Source organism: Lytechinus pictus, chromosome 1 (genome assembly GCF_037042905.1).
Source record: "Lytechinus pictus isolate F3 Inbred chromosome 1, Lp3.0, whole genome shotgun sequence".
In the NCBI taxonomy this organism is placed as follows: Eukaryota; Metazoa; Echinodermata; class Echinoidea; order Temnopleuroida; family Toxopneustidae; genus Lytechinus; species Lytechinus pictus.
The window spans coordinates 31,092,087-31,108,114 of NC_087245.1; the positions used below are offsets into that span (position 1 = coordinate 31,092,087).

Here is a 16,028-nt window from a genome sequence, read left to right on the forward strand (position 1 = left end):
TGATTTCCCTTCTCTATAAAGCTTGGGCTATACCAATTAATTAAATGAAATTACTGGAAACAGATGTTATTTCATACAGGCTTTCATTTATATCATGATATTAAATATTATTCACATTTCAGGTATCTTGTACACTCAAAAGCAAATGAGTACAAGCAAATTGTGCACAAATGGTTTAGATTACCATAAACATGATTATATTGTTGAAACTTAAAGAAACAAGTTGATTTCACCTTTTACAAATACATGTATGGAATAAATCACATGTAACAAGAGGCATATATATGAGAGAAAATATCTCCTCAAATTCAGAGTTTTCTCTGTGTGACAACTGGCATTTAAATGTCAACACAGCAAGACAAGTACCATACAGAAGTACTTCCTCAACAATTGACACATGATGCCACTTTAGTACATGAAACATCTTCTGTTGACATAGCAGACATACAATTAAAAAATATATATCATTTTATCACAGCGAAACAACAAAATCTGGTATTAGAACCTGGCAAAAATGCTCCCATATTTTGGTGCATTTTCTGCTTGGCATGTTGCGAGCCAAAAGGTATTCACAAATCTAGCCCTGAACAGATGCAGACAAAGTTTTGAAGTTTTTATAATTTGTCAAAGCTTTAAATTCTTTCTCATGTTACATATTTTTACTAGGGGAGATTCATTGAATGAACATACATGTAGATGAAGAGAGAAATCCATTAAATATATATTCCTCAGTGTGTACATTTTCCATCAAAAAATTATTTTTCATCAAAAAAGTATTGTGAATATTCCATGTTGGACAGAACCTATATGATAAAATATTCCCTGGCAATCATTGTGATTTCATATTTATGAAAAAAAAATTATTTTTAAAACATAACTTCTTCAAATAATTTACAAAAAATAAAAACTGTACAAAGCACTGTTTTATCATTTATAATTATTCTAATAAGAATATAAATGAGAAATGCAAATTGTATGTTATTCTAAGGTCTCCATCTGCACTGGTAGGGTCATGTCAACTTTCTGTCACCCAACACATCAAGCCGCATTGTACAACAAAATGAGCTTCCTTCATACGACTACATTCTTCCATACCTCAAAGAGATACAAGTTAATAGTAACGTCATTTTTTTCTCTAAATCGGACTGAAAGGATGCTGTTTAAGGAACTAGCCAAAGAAACAATTCTGTAGATCATGATATTTTTCTTTTCCTCTGAGTAATATGGACAAATCCTTTTAAGAATGTTTTTGTATTTGAAAAAACAATTAATGAATTTTGTTTTCTCTCCAACCAGGGTTTAAAAAGTGCATCATGGAATGATTAGCCAATATGGACAAATCCTTACAAGAAGAAAGATTATTTTAGAATAGATCAAGCAGATGTCATGCATCTCCAATTTATAGCTTATCAAACTAAAAATAGCATGGTAATTTGCATTCAAGCCAGTTTGGTTAAAATTTTGTTTGAGGAAGGAAAAGAACAGTGGGGCGAGGAAGGAAGCTCAAGGATCACATTTTTTAAATGACCATGAGCTTATAGTAAATAGAATAGATCCTAATACAACTATTCAACTATTTAACTTTTACATAAAACGTCTGAAATCAACTTCTGCATTAAGATTTTAGATCCTATAGCTTGCCAAATATTTGTTGTAGTTTTATTGGCAGAAAAGGGTTTTGAATTTTCTCTAACTCACTTTCAAGGAACAATAATTGGTTGTATAACCCCCCCCCCCAAAAAAAAAAAACCAACATTTTTTCAGGACTTTTAATCACATCTTAAGAGTTTTCTTAATTATCTTGTTTGTTGTAAATATGTATCTCTCCTTTATATTCATTTTTTTTCTTCCTCTCTGTTCTTTAATTGACGTATAAACCAATTTTTGTAAAATGTCATACATAAAAAATAAACATGTGTTTATTCTACATTCTTACATTTATCATCTTTTAATCCAGCTAGAATTCAGCTATTCTACCTATATTTTTCAATAGTGATACATACATTTTGCAATACAAAGACATTTTCCATGTAAATTAGCTATTATTTAGGTCACAACACTTTCACTTGGCTATAATACCAACACCAGCAATTTTCCAATCACTCTGCTTTTAATGAATTCTTGAAAATATTACACTCAGCAGTGATATTAGAAAAAGAAAGACAACCTTTGCTAATCTAGGAACAGAAACATTGAAAAGATGTCAACATCACAGAAAAAATAACACAAGAACATTTGTACTTGTTAAGGAAGGCAGTACCATCGACTTACCTGGCTTAGCTGAGGTTTTATTGTTTTGAAATATGAGTAATTAAGAGATATGCAGGTTAATGGGAAAAGATTCTAGAGCAAGGCTATTGTTTTCTTTAATCACATTCATAGGGACATTTCGTAACCATATTTGAAATCAAAAGTACATACAGTATATAGAATGGAAGATAGACATGCATTAAAGGGACCAATCACTTTAGAAATATGAATTTCAAGTTCCACTCCTTTTTAATATTTTTCTCATTTAAAAAAAAATCTAAATAAGATAATTTTAAATGCTCTGTACTGTACCCCCAAGGCATGTATTCCCAACCACAGTGTATTTTTTCCCTTCAATTTAGATTCCTATTTCGGTTGCTTTTCTAAATCAAATTTTGATATATTTCTTTCCATCATTTTGACATTTCACTTTTGTAATTTTTTTCATATTCTTTTTTTTTTGTAGGACTTCATTATAAATCTGAAGTGATTTGTTCCTTTACGAAGTTACGATAACAAGTTTCATTGTGATTATCATGAAACAGGCCTATTCTGGAAGGGTTAATACTGCAGAAGAAGTGACTTTGATAAGTCATACTTTCTCATTATCGAGAGAGCATGCTATCTAACTTTGCTCTTCTACTACAAGATCTACAGGTTCTTACAAATGGGATTACTAGTAGGAGTGGGCTATTATATACATGGGTCAAAAATACTTTTTTGTAATTTCAATATGACAACTTTTTTTTTTTATTCCTTGTAATGTATCTCAACATGAAATGACAATATTTTTTGTCTCGGGTCCGAGAAAAAAGTGTGCCGGGCCAAAATCCAAAATGGCCGCCAAAACCCCCCAAAATCACAATTTTGGCCACAACTTTTTTATTTGGTGGTCAATTTCTCTGGTTTTGGTGTCTATTCATATGTTTTGGGGGCAGGCGATTTGTTTTTCCTATAATTACTACTTTTAAACCATTATTTGTAGAGTTAAAAGGTAATTATACCTAAATTTTCCCATTTTTTTAGCCTTTTTTCAGCCAAAAAGTAGGTTTTATCATCCTGGGGTTCTGGGATATTAGATGGTACGAGGTCAACAATAGCAAGCAGCTTCATATAGCTATATTGCTTTTATTCCTCCACTTTGGGTTTTACGGACATACTGCACTGCATAAATGCGTTGGCCACCATGACAGATAACAAGGCTTGTATAAACTATAGTGTCATAGAAATGAGCTCTCAGGTTTAGAATTAGATGCCTCAGAAATTGAAGATATGTTTTGTCTCAGAAATTGAGGACATGTTTTGTCAAATATGCTAATTCAGGGGGCGGAGAGAGGTAATTTACACTGTAGCTATTCTGGGCCCCGTTGCATACAAATTTACCATTATGTTAACTTAACTTAATGGTAACTTGCATGCAATCCTTTATTCTGATTGGCTGTTGATCAGCGTTACCATGATACTAGTAGTTACCTGACCCCATAAACATAGGCCAGTTAGACACCAGAACCAGGTTAAAAAAAAGCCTCCAAATGAAGAAGATATGGCTAAAAATGTGATGTACGTATATATACATAAATGTGATATTTACAGTAAGTGTAAGTTACGTTGCTGGTTTCACCATGTACATCAGCTGACAAGGAATCAAATTCACAATCTAATTCTAAACCTTTGAAGCTCATTTCTATGACACTATAGTTTATATACAGGCCTTGTCATATGCCATGGTGGTCAATGCATGGATATATGCAGTGTAGTATGTACAGTGCATTGTACAGTGCATTGTACACCGTATGGCCCCTATGGGTAAATGACATTTTCTTTTATTTGATAAGATATATTTCACAAATATCCGTAAAACCCAAAGTGGAGGAATAAAAGCAATATAGCTATATGAAGCTGCTTGCAATTGTTGACCTCGTACCATCTAATATCCAAGAACCCCAGGATGATAAAACCTTCTTTTTGGCTGAAAAAAGGCTACAAAAATGGGAAAATTTAGGTATAATTACCTTTTAAGTCTGCAAATAATGGTTTAAAAGTAGTTATTATAGGAAAAACAAATTGCCTGCCCCCAAAACATATGAATAGACACCAAAACCAGAGAAATTGACCACCAAATAAAAAAGTTGTGGCCAAAACTGTGATTTTGGGGGGTTTTGGCGGCCATTTTGGATTTTGGCCGGGCATACTTTTTTTTCGGACCCGAGACAAAAAATATTGTCATTTCATGTTGAGATAAGGTAAAAAGAACACAAAAAAACTGTTCCCACAGTAAAACCAAAAATCACCCATTTATAGCCCACTCCTATTACTAGAAGAAAAAAAAGTAAAAAACTATTCTGTAAATCTACTGTCAAAGTATTTCATGCTGGTATTCTTCAGATAAAACCACCAACAAGGGGGGGGACATTTCAGTAAGTTTTTTTGGTGATTTTTCCTGACTAATTTACTCTTAGCCAATCAGATGCAAGGATTTCAGTAGCTTATAACATCTGTCAGTGAATATCACTGACAAAAACTCTACATTAAACACTCTCACTGTCAGAGGAACTATTCCAATCACCTTTAAAGTGGTCTCAGTTTTAAATCTGACGTATATGAAGGAGTGTGATGTCATCTATACTGTCTATGGTGCCTAGGCTAATCTACATGGTGCTTCTACAACCATACATTCCTCATGCAAGCACATTCCACATTGTGCCACATGCACTGTGCAACCTAACATTTTTCGCTGTATTTTGGAATTTCGATTTCATCTAATGTATTCACAATTTCAAATAATGATCAATCTTTGGGAAATTACCTCTCAAAATTTCATTATTCTGTAAACGAAGTTTTATTTTATTCTTTCTCATATAATCCATCTCCATCTCACACAATCTAATGATAGTATACTCTCCAACAATTATCAACTTAGCAAGGATCCAATAAGATCTATATTTTGGAAACTTTTATAAAAATATGAAAGTGAAATTAAATGAATTCTTCCATAAATGTACTTGTACAAAATGAAAAAAAAATGGAGTGCTATAATTGACACTTAAAAGTAAAACAGTAAACTTTCTATTCTGATGTCATGCACAGGCATAGGGAAAGACTCAACGGTGTAAAATGGTAGAGTCTGGTACAAATTCGATTTGAATAAATATCGACCCTTGTACCAAAGCAAGCACTTGTCAGCACTTTTAAAGTTTACAGAATTTTAATGTGCATTGAATCCATTTTCAATGCATTCTTTTACTGACGAACATTTAAATTAAAATACATATATTTTCAAAAAAACTAATTTTTATCCCAAGTATGATCAAGGTGATCATAGAATGATACACCCACACTTGTTACTTTGGGCAATTTTGCAAATTATGTACGTCTGATCCCTATATTCCTGAAATATTGATCTCTATTTTCTAGTTCATATATAAAGTGATCATGCTCTCAGATTATCATGGTTTGAGCAGTTCTTTGAATTAAAGTATAGTACAGTACATAGGGTCAGACATAAAAAAAGGTTTAATGTAATTGCCCATCTTGAAAATTTTTGAGCAGCAGAGGAAGCAGTTTAGGGAGAAGACTAACAGCGAGAAAACCTAAAAATTTGTAATTGCCGACTGGTGCCCACTTTGGCAGGATGTGGTCTGATACAGGATTACTTTCAGTATAATTACATGGTGCTTCCACACTCATTCAGTGCTTGAACAAGGAAAGAAGGTAAAAGAAGAGAGACCTACCCTGGATCTTGAGGCTGGTGTAGGTGGCGTTGGCCTCGTCCATGGCGCAGGCGTAGCGACCCTTGTCCTCGGGCTGGACATCGTGGATGATAAGCTTCCTGGTGTTGCCGTCGGAGATGACCTCGAACTTGTCCGATGGTTCCAGAGGTAAGTTGTCCTTGAACCAGAAGACCTCGGCCTCGGGAGCCGTGACCTGGGTCAGGAGCTCGAAGTCCTCGCCAGCGAAGACCTCGGACATTGGGTCGAGCTTGGCCGACATGCTGGGTGCCTCTGTCAAAGGTGAAAGGTCAAGGTCAAAGATGCGAATATTAGATTTGAGTTTGACATTGTAGAAAAAGTTTCAATGTTAATGACAAATACTGCACAATATCTATCCATTCATAAAAGTAATATAAGGAAGAAGCAATGGTTAGGATGTTTAACAAAATCACTGGAGGGAAAATGATGCTTGGAACAATATTCCAATCTTATCTTATTCTTTAAAGAATGAGAATTTTCATACTTAATTTGACAAGTCTACGGAAGACAGTGGAAGACATGCTTTCAGAAATATATAAAAATCTTGTTTCGGAAAAAAATTGACAAAAATTAGGTTCATGATGGAAATGGTTTGTAAAATCAGGCGCAAATTAGTTGTCTAAAGCTGAAAATCAAACATTTAATCCTGGACTCACCGATAACAGCTACGTTTCCTGTGGACTCCAGCTTGCCAAACTTGCAAGTGTATTTGCCCTTGTCTTCGAATTCGGCCTTGTCAAAGATGAGTTTCCTGACGCCCATCTCCACATCAGGTCTGATGCGATCATTGCCGGTGAATGGCTTACCGTCCTTGGTCCATTCAACCTGTGCAGAAAGTACAGGACAAAGCAAGGTGATGAAACAGACTGATCACAATGCAACACATTTTCTGATTTTTGTCTCTCTTTTTTAAATTTATTTATTCATTTGTAGTTTTATTTATACAGGGTGGCATTGTCAGTTTCAAAACTACTTTCCACAACGGCCCTGCCATAAAATACAATGTGCTATAATCAATATAATTGAATCAGTAATATTTACATAATCAATAGCACAAATTGAATATTCACTTATATACATATCTATATAAATATGGAACCCAAAAGAATTGAACAAGACTAACAAACACAAAAATATACATTAAAATCTAAACAATGAATCAATTCATTTCAAAATAAACGAAACCCTCAAAAACATACCCAATGAACGATTTTGAAAAAAAGTAAACAAATAATATGAAGTTCGTCCCAATCCAATAATTAAGATAAAATTAATATCATACAATCACACATTTTTGTTAAACCAGGCTTTGAAATGACTATTTTCCTTCATTTATTGTGATTATTATTATTATTACTTTATTTTATATTTACAGTGAACTCTCCCAAGTGACTTATTGTTGGTTTTTGGGGGTGGCTGCTAGAACATTTCATAAATTATTTCTTCTTTTAATACCTTGGCTTCTGCATCAGTGATCTCACATTCCAGGACTCCAGTGCGCTTCTCAACGATGCTGATATCCTTAAGCTCTTGAAGGAACTTGGGTTTGGCTAAAAACACAAAACAAACAAACAATACAACATTATACAAAAAATTCTTCATCTTTTTTCATGCATTTTTTGTATCACTAAAAATACTATGAGATGGCGAGATGGCGAGAAAGCTCAAATGGTATAGAAGGGTTTTTTTTATTCTGGGAATACGGTTCAATTCCCACTTGGTGCATCTGTCATTTATCCTACTAAACAGGCCCCTTGTAGAGGACCTGAAGCCTTCAGTCCTCTGGTTGCTTGATTACAAGCATTCATGTCTTCTTAGCAAGTAGGTAAAAACATGACCGTCAATCACAACCACCAAGATGTTGAATGTTGACAGAAAACTCCCAAATTCAATGTTAAGAACTTCAACATGTATATCTTCAGTCTAAAGTATCACAAAATATACTTATATAGGCTCCAAGATGAAGTAAAATCTTCTCAGAAATTGAATTTTTCTATGGTATTTTTCACTATGGTAAATTTGCCATTCTAGCAACTAACATGGTAACGAGGCTCATTAGCCAATCACAATCAAGGTAACCATGGGAGTTACATTATTGAAAAAAATTACAATAGTACAAAAAGTCTTTTTTAAAACAGGGACCAGATACAATAAAAGAATGCTCGAGGCTACCCACCCTTGACGAGCAGACCAGCACAGCACTCCTGCCTGTCGACCTTGAGAATGACCTCTCCCTGGTCCTCGGCTGTCACTTTCTTGACAACGAGGGAGTGCTTGCGACCAAGCTTCTTGATCTCGTACTTGGGAATGTCCTTGGCGGTGATCTTCTTGCCGTCCTTGAACCAGGTGATCTCAAACTTGTCGCCGCTGAGCTCGGCCGTGTACTTGGCGTCGGCGCCCTCGTCCACCTCCACCGTCTTGATCAACGTGATGAAGTCAATCTTTGGCTTGGAAGCTGTGGACAAGGAAAGCAGTAAAGCGCATCTAGAAAGGGACCGACTGGATCTATAAACCCCACATGCCAATGACCCTGATTAAATACTTCAAATTATCAACATGATTTTTTACATTTATTTATTCCTTTGATGCATTTTTGTTTGATTTAATTTCTGTTCATTTAATTGGAGACACAAAAGGCAATAAATGAAATATTACAAAATACTAACATAATTTGAATTCATTCTTTTTATGCATTTTCAATTTGAGTTGATATCATTTCATTTGAGACCCAAAAAAAAAAAAAAATTTAGAATGTTCATGTAAATGACTTCATCTTCTTTAGATATGAACATACTGGGCCCTCTAACACAAACCTTTGTGATTAATCTTACAATCTATTTCATGAATTGATTACACATACTGATTAATGCAATCAATTGCTCAAAAATAACCCTGTCATCAATCTTATCAATCATGAGGAAATAGGTATCAATTTTCTCTATTGATTACACATACTGATCAAAGCAATCAATCGCTGAAAACTGCCCTATAATCAATCTTATCAATCATGTTGAAATGGGTATCAAATTTTTTTCCATTGATTGCACAAAGTGATTAATGTAATCAATTGCTAAAAACGGCCCTATGAACAATCATATCAATCATTCAGCTTTGTGTCAATAGGCCTTGCTATTGAAGTCTAGTATACAGAAATATGAGAGCAAACAATATATTTTCTTCTAAATGAATTTTTACATCTATATCCCTTTCTCTGCCATTCATTAAACTCTTCATCTTGTCACATAACGTCCTATTACAAATCCAACCATTTTTGTCCCGGTCAATATTGCATGTGATAATAAAATATTTTGGTCATAATAAAAATAAGCCACAAAATATCCTTAAAATGAAAATAAATGAGAGCTTACGTGTCATTTCTCTATTATATGACATTCTATCAAAACAACCAAGACTAATATCCCCATTTTTATCACAAACATTATGCTAAATAAATGTGCATTCTTTTGGAGGTTGCTGCCAAAAAAGTTGCATTGCAGCAATAAAAATGTATTATGATTGATATTATAAAGATAAATAAATGATCATTTGAGTTCTCAAAGATATTTTTAAATAAACATTGAAACATAATCTAACAAAGATGTTTAAAGTTTTATCATAAAAACGTCACCATACATATCTATATTACCCGTTGATGATGAACTCATACAATATCATTTCATCTGTAATACATTATGCAAGACGAAAGAGTATTTTGATTTCTCATGCTATATAGCTATTCAAAGCAAAGCAGAGTGCGAAAGCTTATACCATCCGTACATTATATACCTGACAATAAGCATAAATCATTCGCTATTAATTTAGCTGCTTCCATATAGATTTGTTTGCTTTTTATATGATAAGCATCTGTTTTGTATCCTCAAAATTAGCACTTTCAGTACGAAAATATATAATCATGATGCAGTGAAATTTGATCCATGCATTGACCCTTTATATACCGGTATGTCAAAAAAAAACATCATCTTTCTTAGATCCGATGTTGTATGATATTGTAAATGAACAAGTCCAATCACAGTGGACTTGTAAGTATAGTCTGCAATTTCAAACCTTATTTTATTTTGTATTCAGGATTTAAAATATCTTTATAAGAATATCAATTTTGTTATCATCGTTTTAGTAGCATTCTCAAATCTTTTAAGTGCCCCAAGTCTTGCCAATCAACTTGTATTGAGTTAGATCATTTGTATCAAAATGTGATACCCAATACATGATCAAATCTGCAATCTATATCTTCTAAGTTCATAATGAAATTACTGTTTGTTTACTTTTTTTTTACTACTTCTTCCAAATTCATGATTCTTCCGATTCATTTCTTCCAAATGAATAACATTCCAAATCCTTCACTAGAGCACATACACTGTGTATATCTACATGTAGTGGGCTTTTGATATCTATTTACTTGCACAGCGGTGACTTGCTTGCAGAATACATGTACCTCATTCCTATCTCGCCCGTGCCTATCTTACTAGTTTTATTTCTTGTTGTGTGGTGAGCTTTTGGTGTATCGATCCAAGGAGATTTTGTGCAAATAAGAAAAAATACCTGTGGGATAAACATGTGATTAAGGAATTGGGGGACATTCGTGTGTCACCAAGGGAACTTTGGACAAGTACATTCCAGGAATGTGTTGCGTTTACCAGGAATATCTTGCATAACCCATGCAAAATGCATTCCAATTGGACTTGAAACGATTAACAAGAATACATGTACATGAAGCATTGCAATGTGGGGGGGGGGGGCATTCTGATGGACGGGAAATTCGTAAGACTTTATTAGAATTGCTTGACAGAAGGGTTTAAACCTTTGAAAATTTCTGAACGTGATGGCTACTTGTGAGGAATTCAAGAGATTTGGAGTATGATTGCAGATAAAATTGCAAGGTTTTTTTTTCCTTTCTCTATTAAAATGATCAATAAAATTGTATAACTTTCGAATTATTGTTAAATATAGCAAAATATTGACTTTATTCATTCACATATCTGTTCTGACATAGCAACAGGGCTATCTAAATTTGAAGTTGTTCAGAAAGAGTCAGGTCTAAACTTGGTCCCTTCATTTCAATTCTGGAAGAGCTTTATGACACATCAACTGTTACATGGCTTTATTGGTAAATCATTTCTCAAGCGAATCGACATACCCCTAACAAGTGAGCACATTCGTGGGATATTTCAGGTGATGACGATTTTCAAATATCATCAATCGTAATAAAAATCTTGAAACAAGACAGAATATGGAAATGATTTACCTTAATAAACATAAACAGAATATGTGTCATATCAACTCTTCGGACACTGCCCAACTGACAAACGAACTACGAACAGCTTTTGGAAGAAAGTCATTAATAGCTTCAAATGCATGTCATTGTGTATAAAACATCTCCAGATGAGATATTCTACAGAATAAAACAAAAATATCAACATCAATGATTCACGATGATGTTGGTTATTTTAGTGTAGAATTTTGTTCTGCTTGAAATTCTGTACGTGCTGATGTTTTGAATTTTCTTCCAATATTCTGTAAACAGGTCGATTGTGGAGTTGTAGGCAGTGAGTGGCCCTCCTCAGTCCCATATCATTGATTGAGGTGTTATTGTTTAGTAGCCTACCGTCCTTGGGCATGAGTCCTTGCTTCTGTAGTTTCCTGTACTCCGGCTCACTCATCTGTGCCAAACACACATGCTCTGAAGGGGTTCAGGCGGAATAAAGACATGTCAGGGCTTGAAAAGGGTGGGGGAGGGGAACGAAAGGGGGGTGGGGCCAGGATCGTTCCAGGGCCACGGCTTGGATTGGATCAAGCCATTGTTATGTCAGAGGGGTGTGTTGTACAAGAGCAAAACGGGTGTATCCATTTGGCACACTGTCAAGGCTGCACAGAACAAGGTAACATAAGGATGAACAGATCCAAAACAAACTTTGTCATTTTTTTAAAATAAATAAATATGAATAATACAAGATTTATATAGCACAAGTATCCACCTTGTTAGGTGCTCAAGGCACTCCTATATGACCCGGCTAAGCTAGTCTACCAATTCCAGTGCTCACAGCTTCTAGTATGGTTCTAGTATAATTTATAAACAAAAGTATTTTAAAAACCTTTTGGACTGAAAAAAAAACATTCATCAGTATTGCTTGATATTTTTTTCTATTGATCAATAAGGTTTCTATCAAAATAGTTACATTAAAAGAATTTTGAAAAATATCTTTTATGCTAGTTTTGTAACAATACCTATTCAATGATTTATCAACAAATGGTTGAGCCAAGTTCCCCTTGCACAACACTTATTTTCCTCTAACTTACAATGGATTGAATTGGTAAAATGTTAATTTTAGTTAGCTATTGAAATTATTTTGACATGCAATCATGCGATAGAAGATATGTAATAGTATGGATAGCATGCTTATATAACAATCTTAAAGAAAGTGAAACTAATTATTTCATTTTGTACTCGTTGCAGAAATTTTCCCGAGAAGAATATTTTAATTATTGAATAATGCTTGGCTTCCATAGAGGTTTATTTACACAAGTTGCCTGCAGCTTCTAAAATTCAGTTTTTATACATGCTAACATCTTTTGGCAAAAACTTCCTCTTTCAATAATGGAATTGACTTTAAAATTACTTAATGGAAATTAATTGAATATCTGGAATGTATTAATTATAACCAAAAATAATCTGATATCTGACACTGATGAAACTATTTGATTTGGCGATCCAAATACAATCATGCAATTAATTCTGTATCATCTGATATTTCAATGTTACTTTTGAATGTTGCTTTTATCTTATTGCAAAATAAAGTTTACATTGAATTGAATGATGACTTTTGTCCTTTCCCCATAATAGTCACTGTGAGTTTGCTTTTAAAATATTATTATGAAAAATTAATAGCCCCCCCCCCCCCCCTCAAATGACTGTTTTTTAATCATGAATTATGGTATGTTTTGATTGGTTAGTAGTTGTCATGGATTAAAAGAAATAACATGAATACTACAAACATGCATCTGATGCTATAACAAACAGCATACTACGAGTAGACTACACAAAGTGATCTAGTCAATGTATATTGTGGTGTGTTTATACTGTCATGAGTACACCAGTAAAAATTAAAGTCACTCATACCCTTCGAGCGAAAGTTTGATAATCTATCTTAAAAACTCTGCAGTTTAATTGTATACTGCTTGTTAGTGATTTCTTTTTAGCTGTAAGCCTGAAATTGCAACTTCTCAAGAAATAGGTTGGCATATAAAAGCGATAAAAGTAAATCTGGCAGAAAAATGTTTGAAATTGCTCTTTTACATTTACTTTTACTTTTGCAAAAAGAGCTTCCAAGGTTCAATATAGTAAGTTGTAATTTGACACCAACAGAAGGAAAAGAAATAACCAAAACTCATAAAATGATGTGTGTTTTTTTTCATGCTAATAATGCTGTAATTTTTGTCTATAGCATTTCCTAATGTTATTAATTTTAATGTTATTATTTTTACTAACTAATCGCATTGGCATCAAAGGGTATGAGTGTTTATTTATTTTTACTGCTCATTGATGTACTAAATGCATTAAGCTGTATGAAGAATAATGCCTATTTTCTTCAATAAATAACTATATCTAATGTGAGTTGATGATATGAATTCATATGATGCGTATAAATAATTGTTCATAATTGATTCAGATAAAGTTTATTCCAACATGCATGCTAATGATAAGTTTAGAATAAGCTGAAGAAGTGCTATGCTGTTTCAGTATACTAGAATTAGAGCCAACTACTTCTATTATTGCATAAATCTTCTTAAGCAAAGAGAGATAATAATGATGAAAATTATTAATATTATCATAGAGAAAATTATGTATGATAAACAGAAGAATATAAACTTCAGAAGTGATTATTCAAACATTTGAAAAAAGGAAAGAAATTGTTAAATTAAGGAAAGCAATAAATTATACAAATTACAAAAGTCTTGTATTAAAAGAGTTTTAAAGAAAACAAATCTTTAGAGGTTGTTTATCAAAATATATAAACATTAAATAAGAATATTCATAAGTTAATAAAAGCAAATAAAATAAATTCACAATAAAAATCAATAAATTAACAAAACTATTCATTCATATATTATAGCATTAAGAATTCACTGTAAAATTAAGAAGATTCTTACAAGTATAATAACAAAACTATTCAATAAAATTATAATTTAGGTATGAATATTCATGATTTATTAATGTCCATCAATGATGTAATATTGTTCTTTCACTATGAAATATGTAACTGTTTTGAAAACAACTATGGATATATCACAATAGACATAAAACAACTCTGCACAATATCAAATGAGCATTTCGCATTCGTCTTGCATACTCAAAAGAATCGGGATATATACAAAAAACAAAAGAAAATAGACACATTCCAAAATAAACCATATGAACTTTGATACAGGTCATCATTTCTCCCTGGCTGTGTTTGAACAAATCCAGAAAAGTGATTTCGCAATGAAATGGAAATAATGCAAGTTGGGAGAACTGGTCATTTGGAGGGGAAAAAATGTCTTTTATTTGTTGACATTCAGTTGGATGATGAAAGATGGAATAAGCATGTACATGTAATTGGTGAGAATTTTTCTTTTTCTTACTCACATACAGTGACCTGTGACCCAATTTTGAAGCATTCACGAAGGAAGCTGTGTTGGAAGCCAAATTCACAATTTGACTCGAAAGTATACATAAAAGTGTGAGCGTATTGAGCATGAGGGTCTAGCCATATCAACTAGACTGTCAACTGATTTTCACGGCTAAACCCCGGAACAATGCACTCATACTTACTATCGATGGTCACTTTGCATTTGGTTTCGGTCCCGTCATCGAACTTGACCTTGTACTCGCCCTTGTCGCCGGGGCCGATGTCGTAGACCGTGAGCTCGATCTCGCCCTTGGCGGCCTTCATGCGGCACTTCTTGCTGGGGGCGATCTCCTTGCCATCTTTGAACCACTTGGGCTTGGTGCCCTCAAACTTGGCCTCGCACATAAGTTTCATGCGGCCCTCCTTCTCGTTGACCTTGACATCCTTCAAGGGCATGACAATCTGGACAGGCTACAGATTAAACACATTATCAAGTGATGAAGAATGAATATCTCAAATAAAGGATTGGAAAATGCTTATATTTTTTCAATTTAGTTTCGTCATTATGTTGAAAATTACAAGATACTGAATACACACGATGGCCTTTGACACAATAAAAAGAAAAATGAAATTAATAATAGGTTGAAGAAACGGTAGAGGATGTGCTGAATGTCCAAGGCATTTATTATGGTGAATCCTTACAATTTCTTTGGAATATATTCAAGTGAGAATGAAACAAAATGATATGAATTAAACTGAATATCTTTATTACTGGTCTGTGTTAGGAAACATGGTCATTATTACTGATGTGTTACTGCTTTAAAACATTTCCATTGCTTTAATCATACAGAAAAAAAAAATGTTACCTTAGCCTTCAGTCCAGGGGTCTCTTTCAAGTCACCCCAGTCCGGTTCCGCGACCTTGGATTCCCTTCTTTCGACCTCCCTAAAGAGATGTCAGAACAAAGTGAAAATACTGAAGACCCTATACAATAAATATACAATATTATATCAATAGAAAGCTGTAACGATGCTCATATATATAGTTTGCTGTAGTTAGTAGTCTACAGTGCTGATACTGTTGTTGTTGTTGTTGATGTTGTAAGTGTGAACTATAATAGTTTTGATGTTGTTGGTGACAATGTTATATTTTTTTTTTCTTTCTTAAATGTTATATTTGATGGCTATAGTTTTGATGATATAGTATACAAATATATCAGGCTTTGAGAAAGTATAGTGGGAATTATTTATCCGAGGATGGACTGGCAATAACTATTTTTCCCGAGGGGAAAATAGTTACATTGCCAGTCCAACCAAGGATTAATAATTCCCACTATGCTTTCGAAAGAAACGCCTGATATATTTGTTTTATATCCCTCTTAAACTTTGTGGACCTAGTCCTTGCT

The 16,028-nt window shown here is 33.6% G+C and overlaps 1 protein-coding gene across 6 annotated transcripts in view; it reads right to left on the bottom strand.

Annotated features, from left to right (window-relative positions):
- The window catches only part of LOC129265683 (twitchin-like), a 125,239-nt gene that overhangs the window by 72,529 nt on the left and 36,682 nt on the right, over positions 1 to 16,028 (bottom strand). For 5 of the 6 annotated variants that reach the window (XM_064100265.1, XM_064100278.1, XM_064100258.1 and 2 more), the window contains 7 exons: positions 15,490 to 15,568; positions 14,827 to 15,094; positions 11,623 to 11,697; positions 8,176 to 8,454; positions 7,455 to 7,549; positions 6,656 to 6,824; positions 5,982 to 6,251 (listed from right to left, as the gene is read on the bottom strand). In XM_064100265.1, the coding sequence (XP_063956335.1) occupies positions 5,982 to 6,251; positions 6,656 to 6,824; positions 7,455 to 7,549; positions 8,176 to 8,454; positions 11,623 to 11,697; positions 14,827 to 15,094; positions 15,490 to 15,568 (1,235 nt within the window). The remainder of the gene's footprint in view (positions 1 to 5,981; positions 6,252 to 6,655; positions 6,825 to 7,454; positions 7,550 to 8,175; positions 8,455 to 11,622; positions 11,698 to 14,826; positions 15,095 to 15,489; positions 15,569 to 16,028) is intronic. The other variant, XM_064100271.1, reaches the window with a different exon arrangement.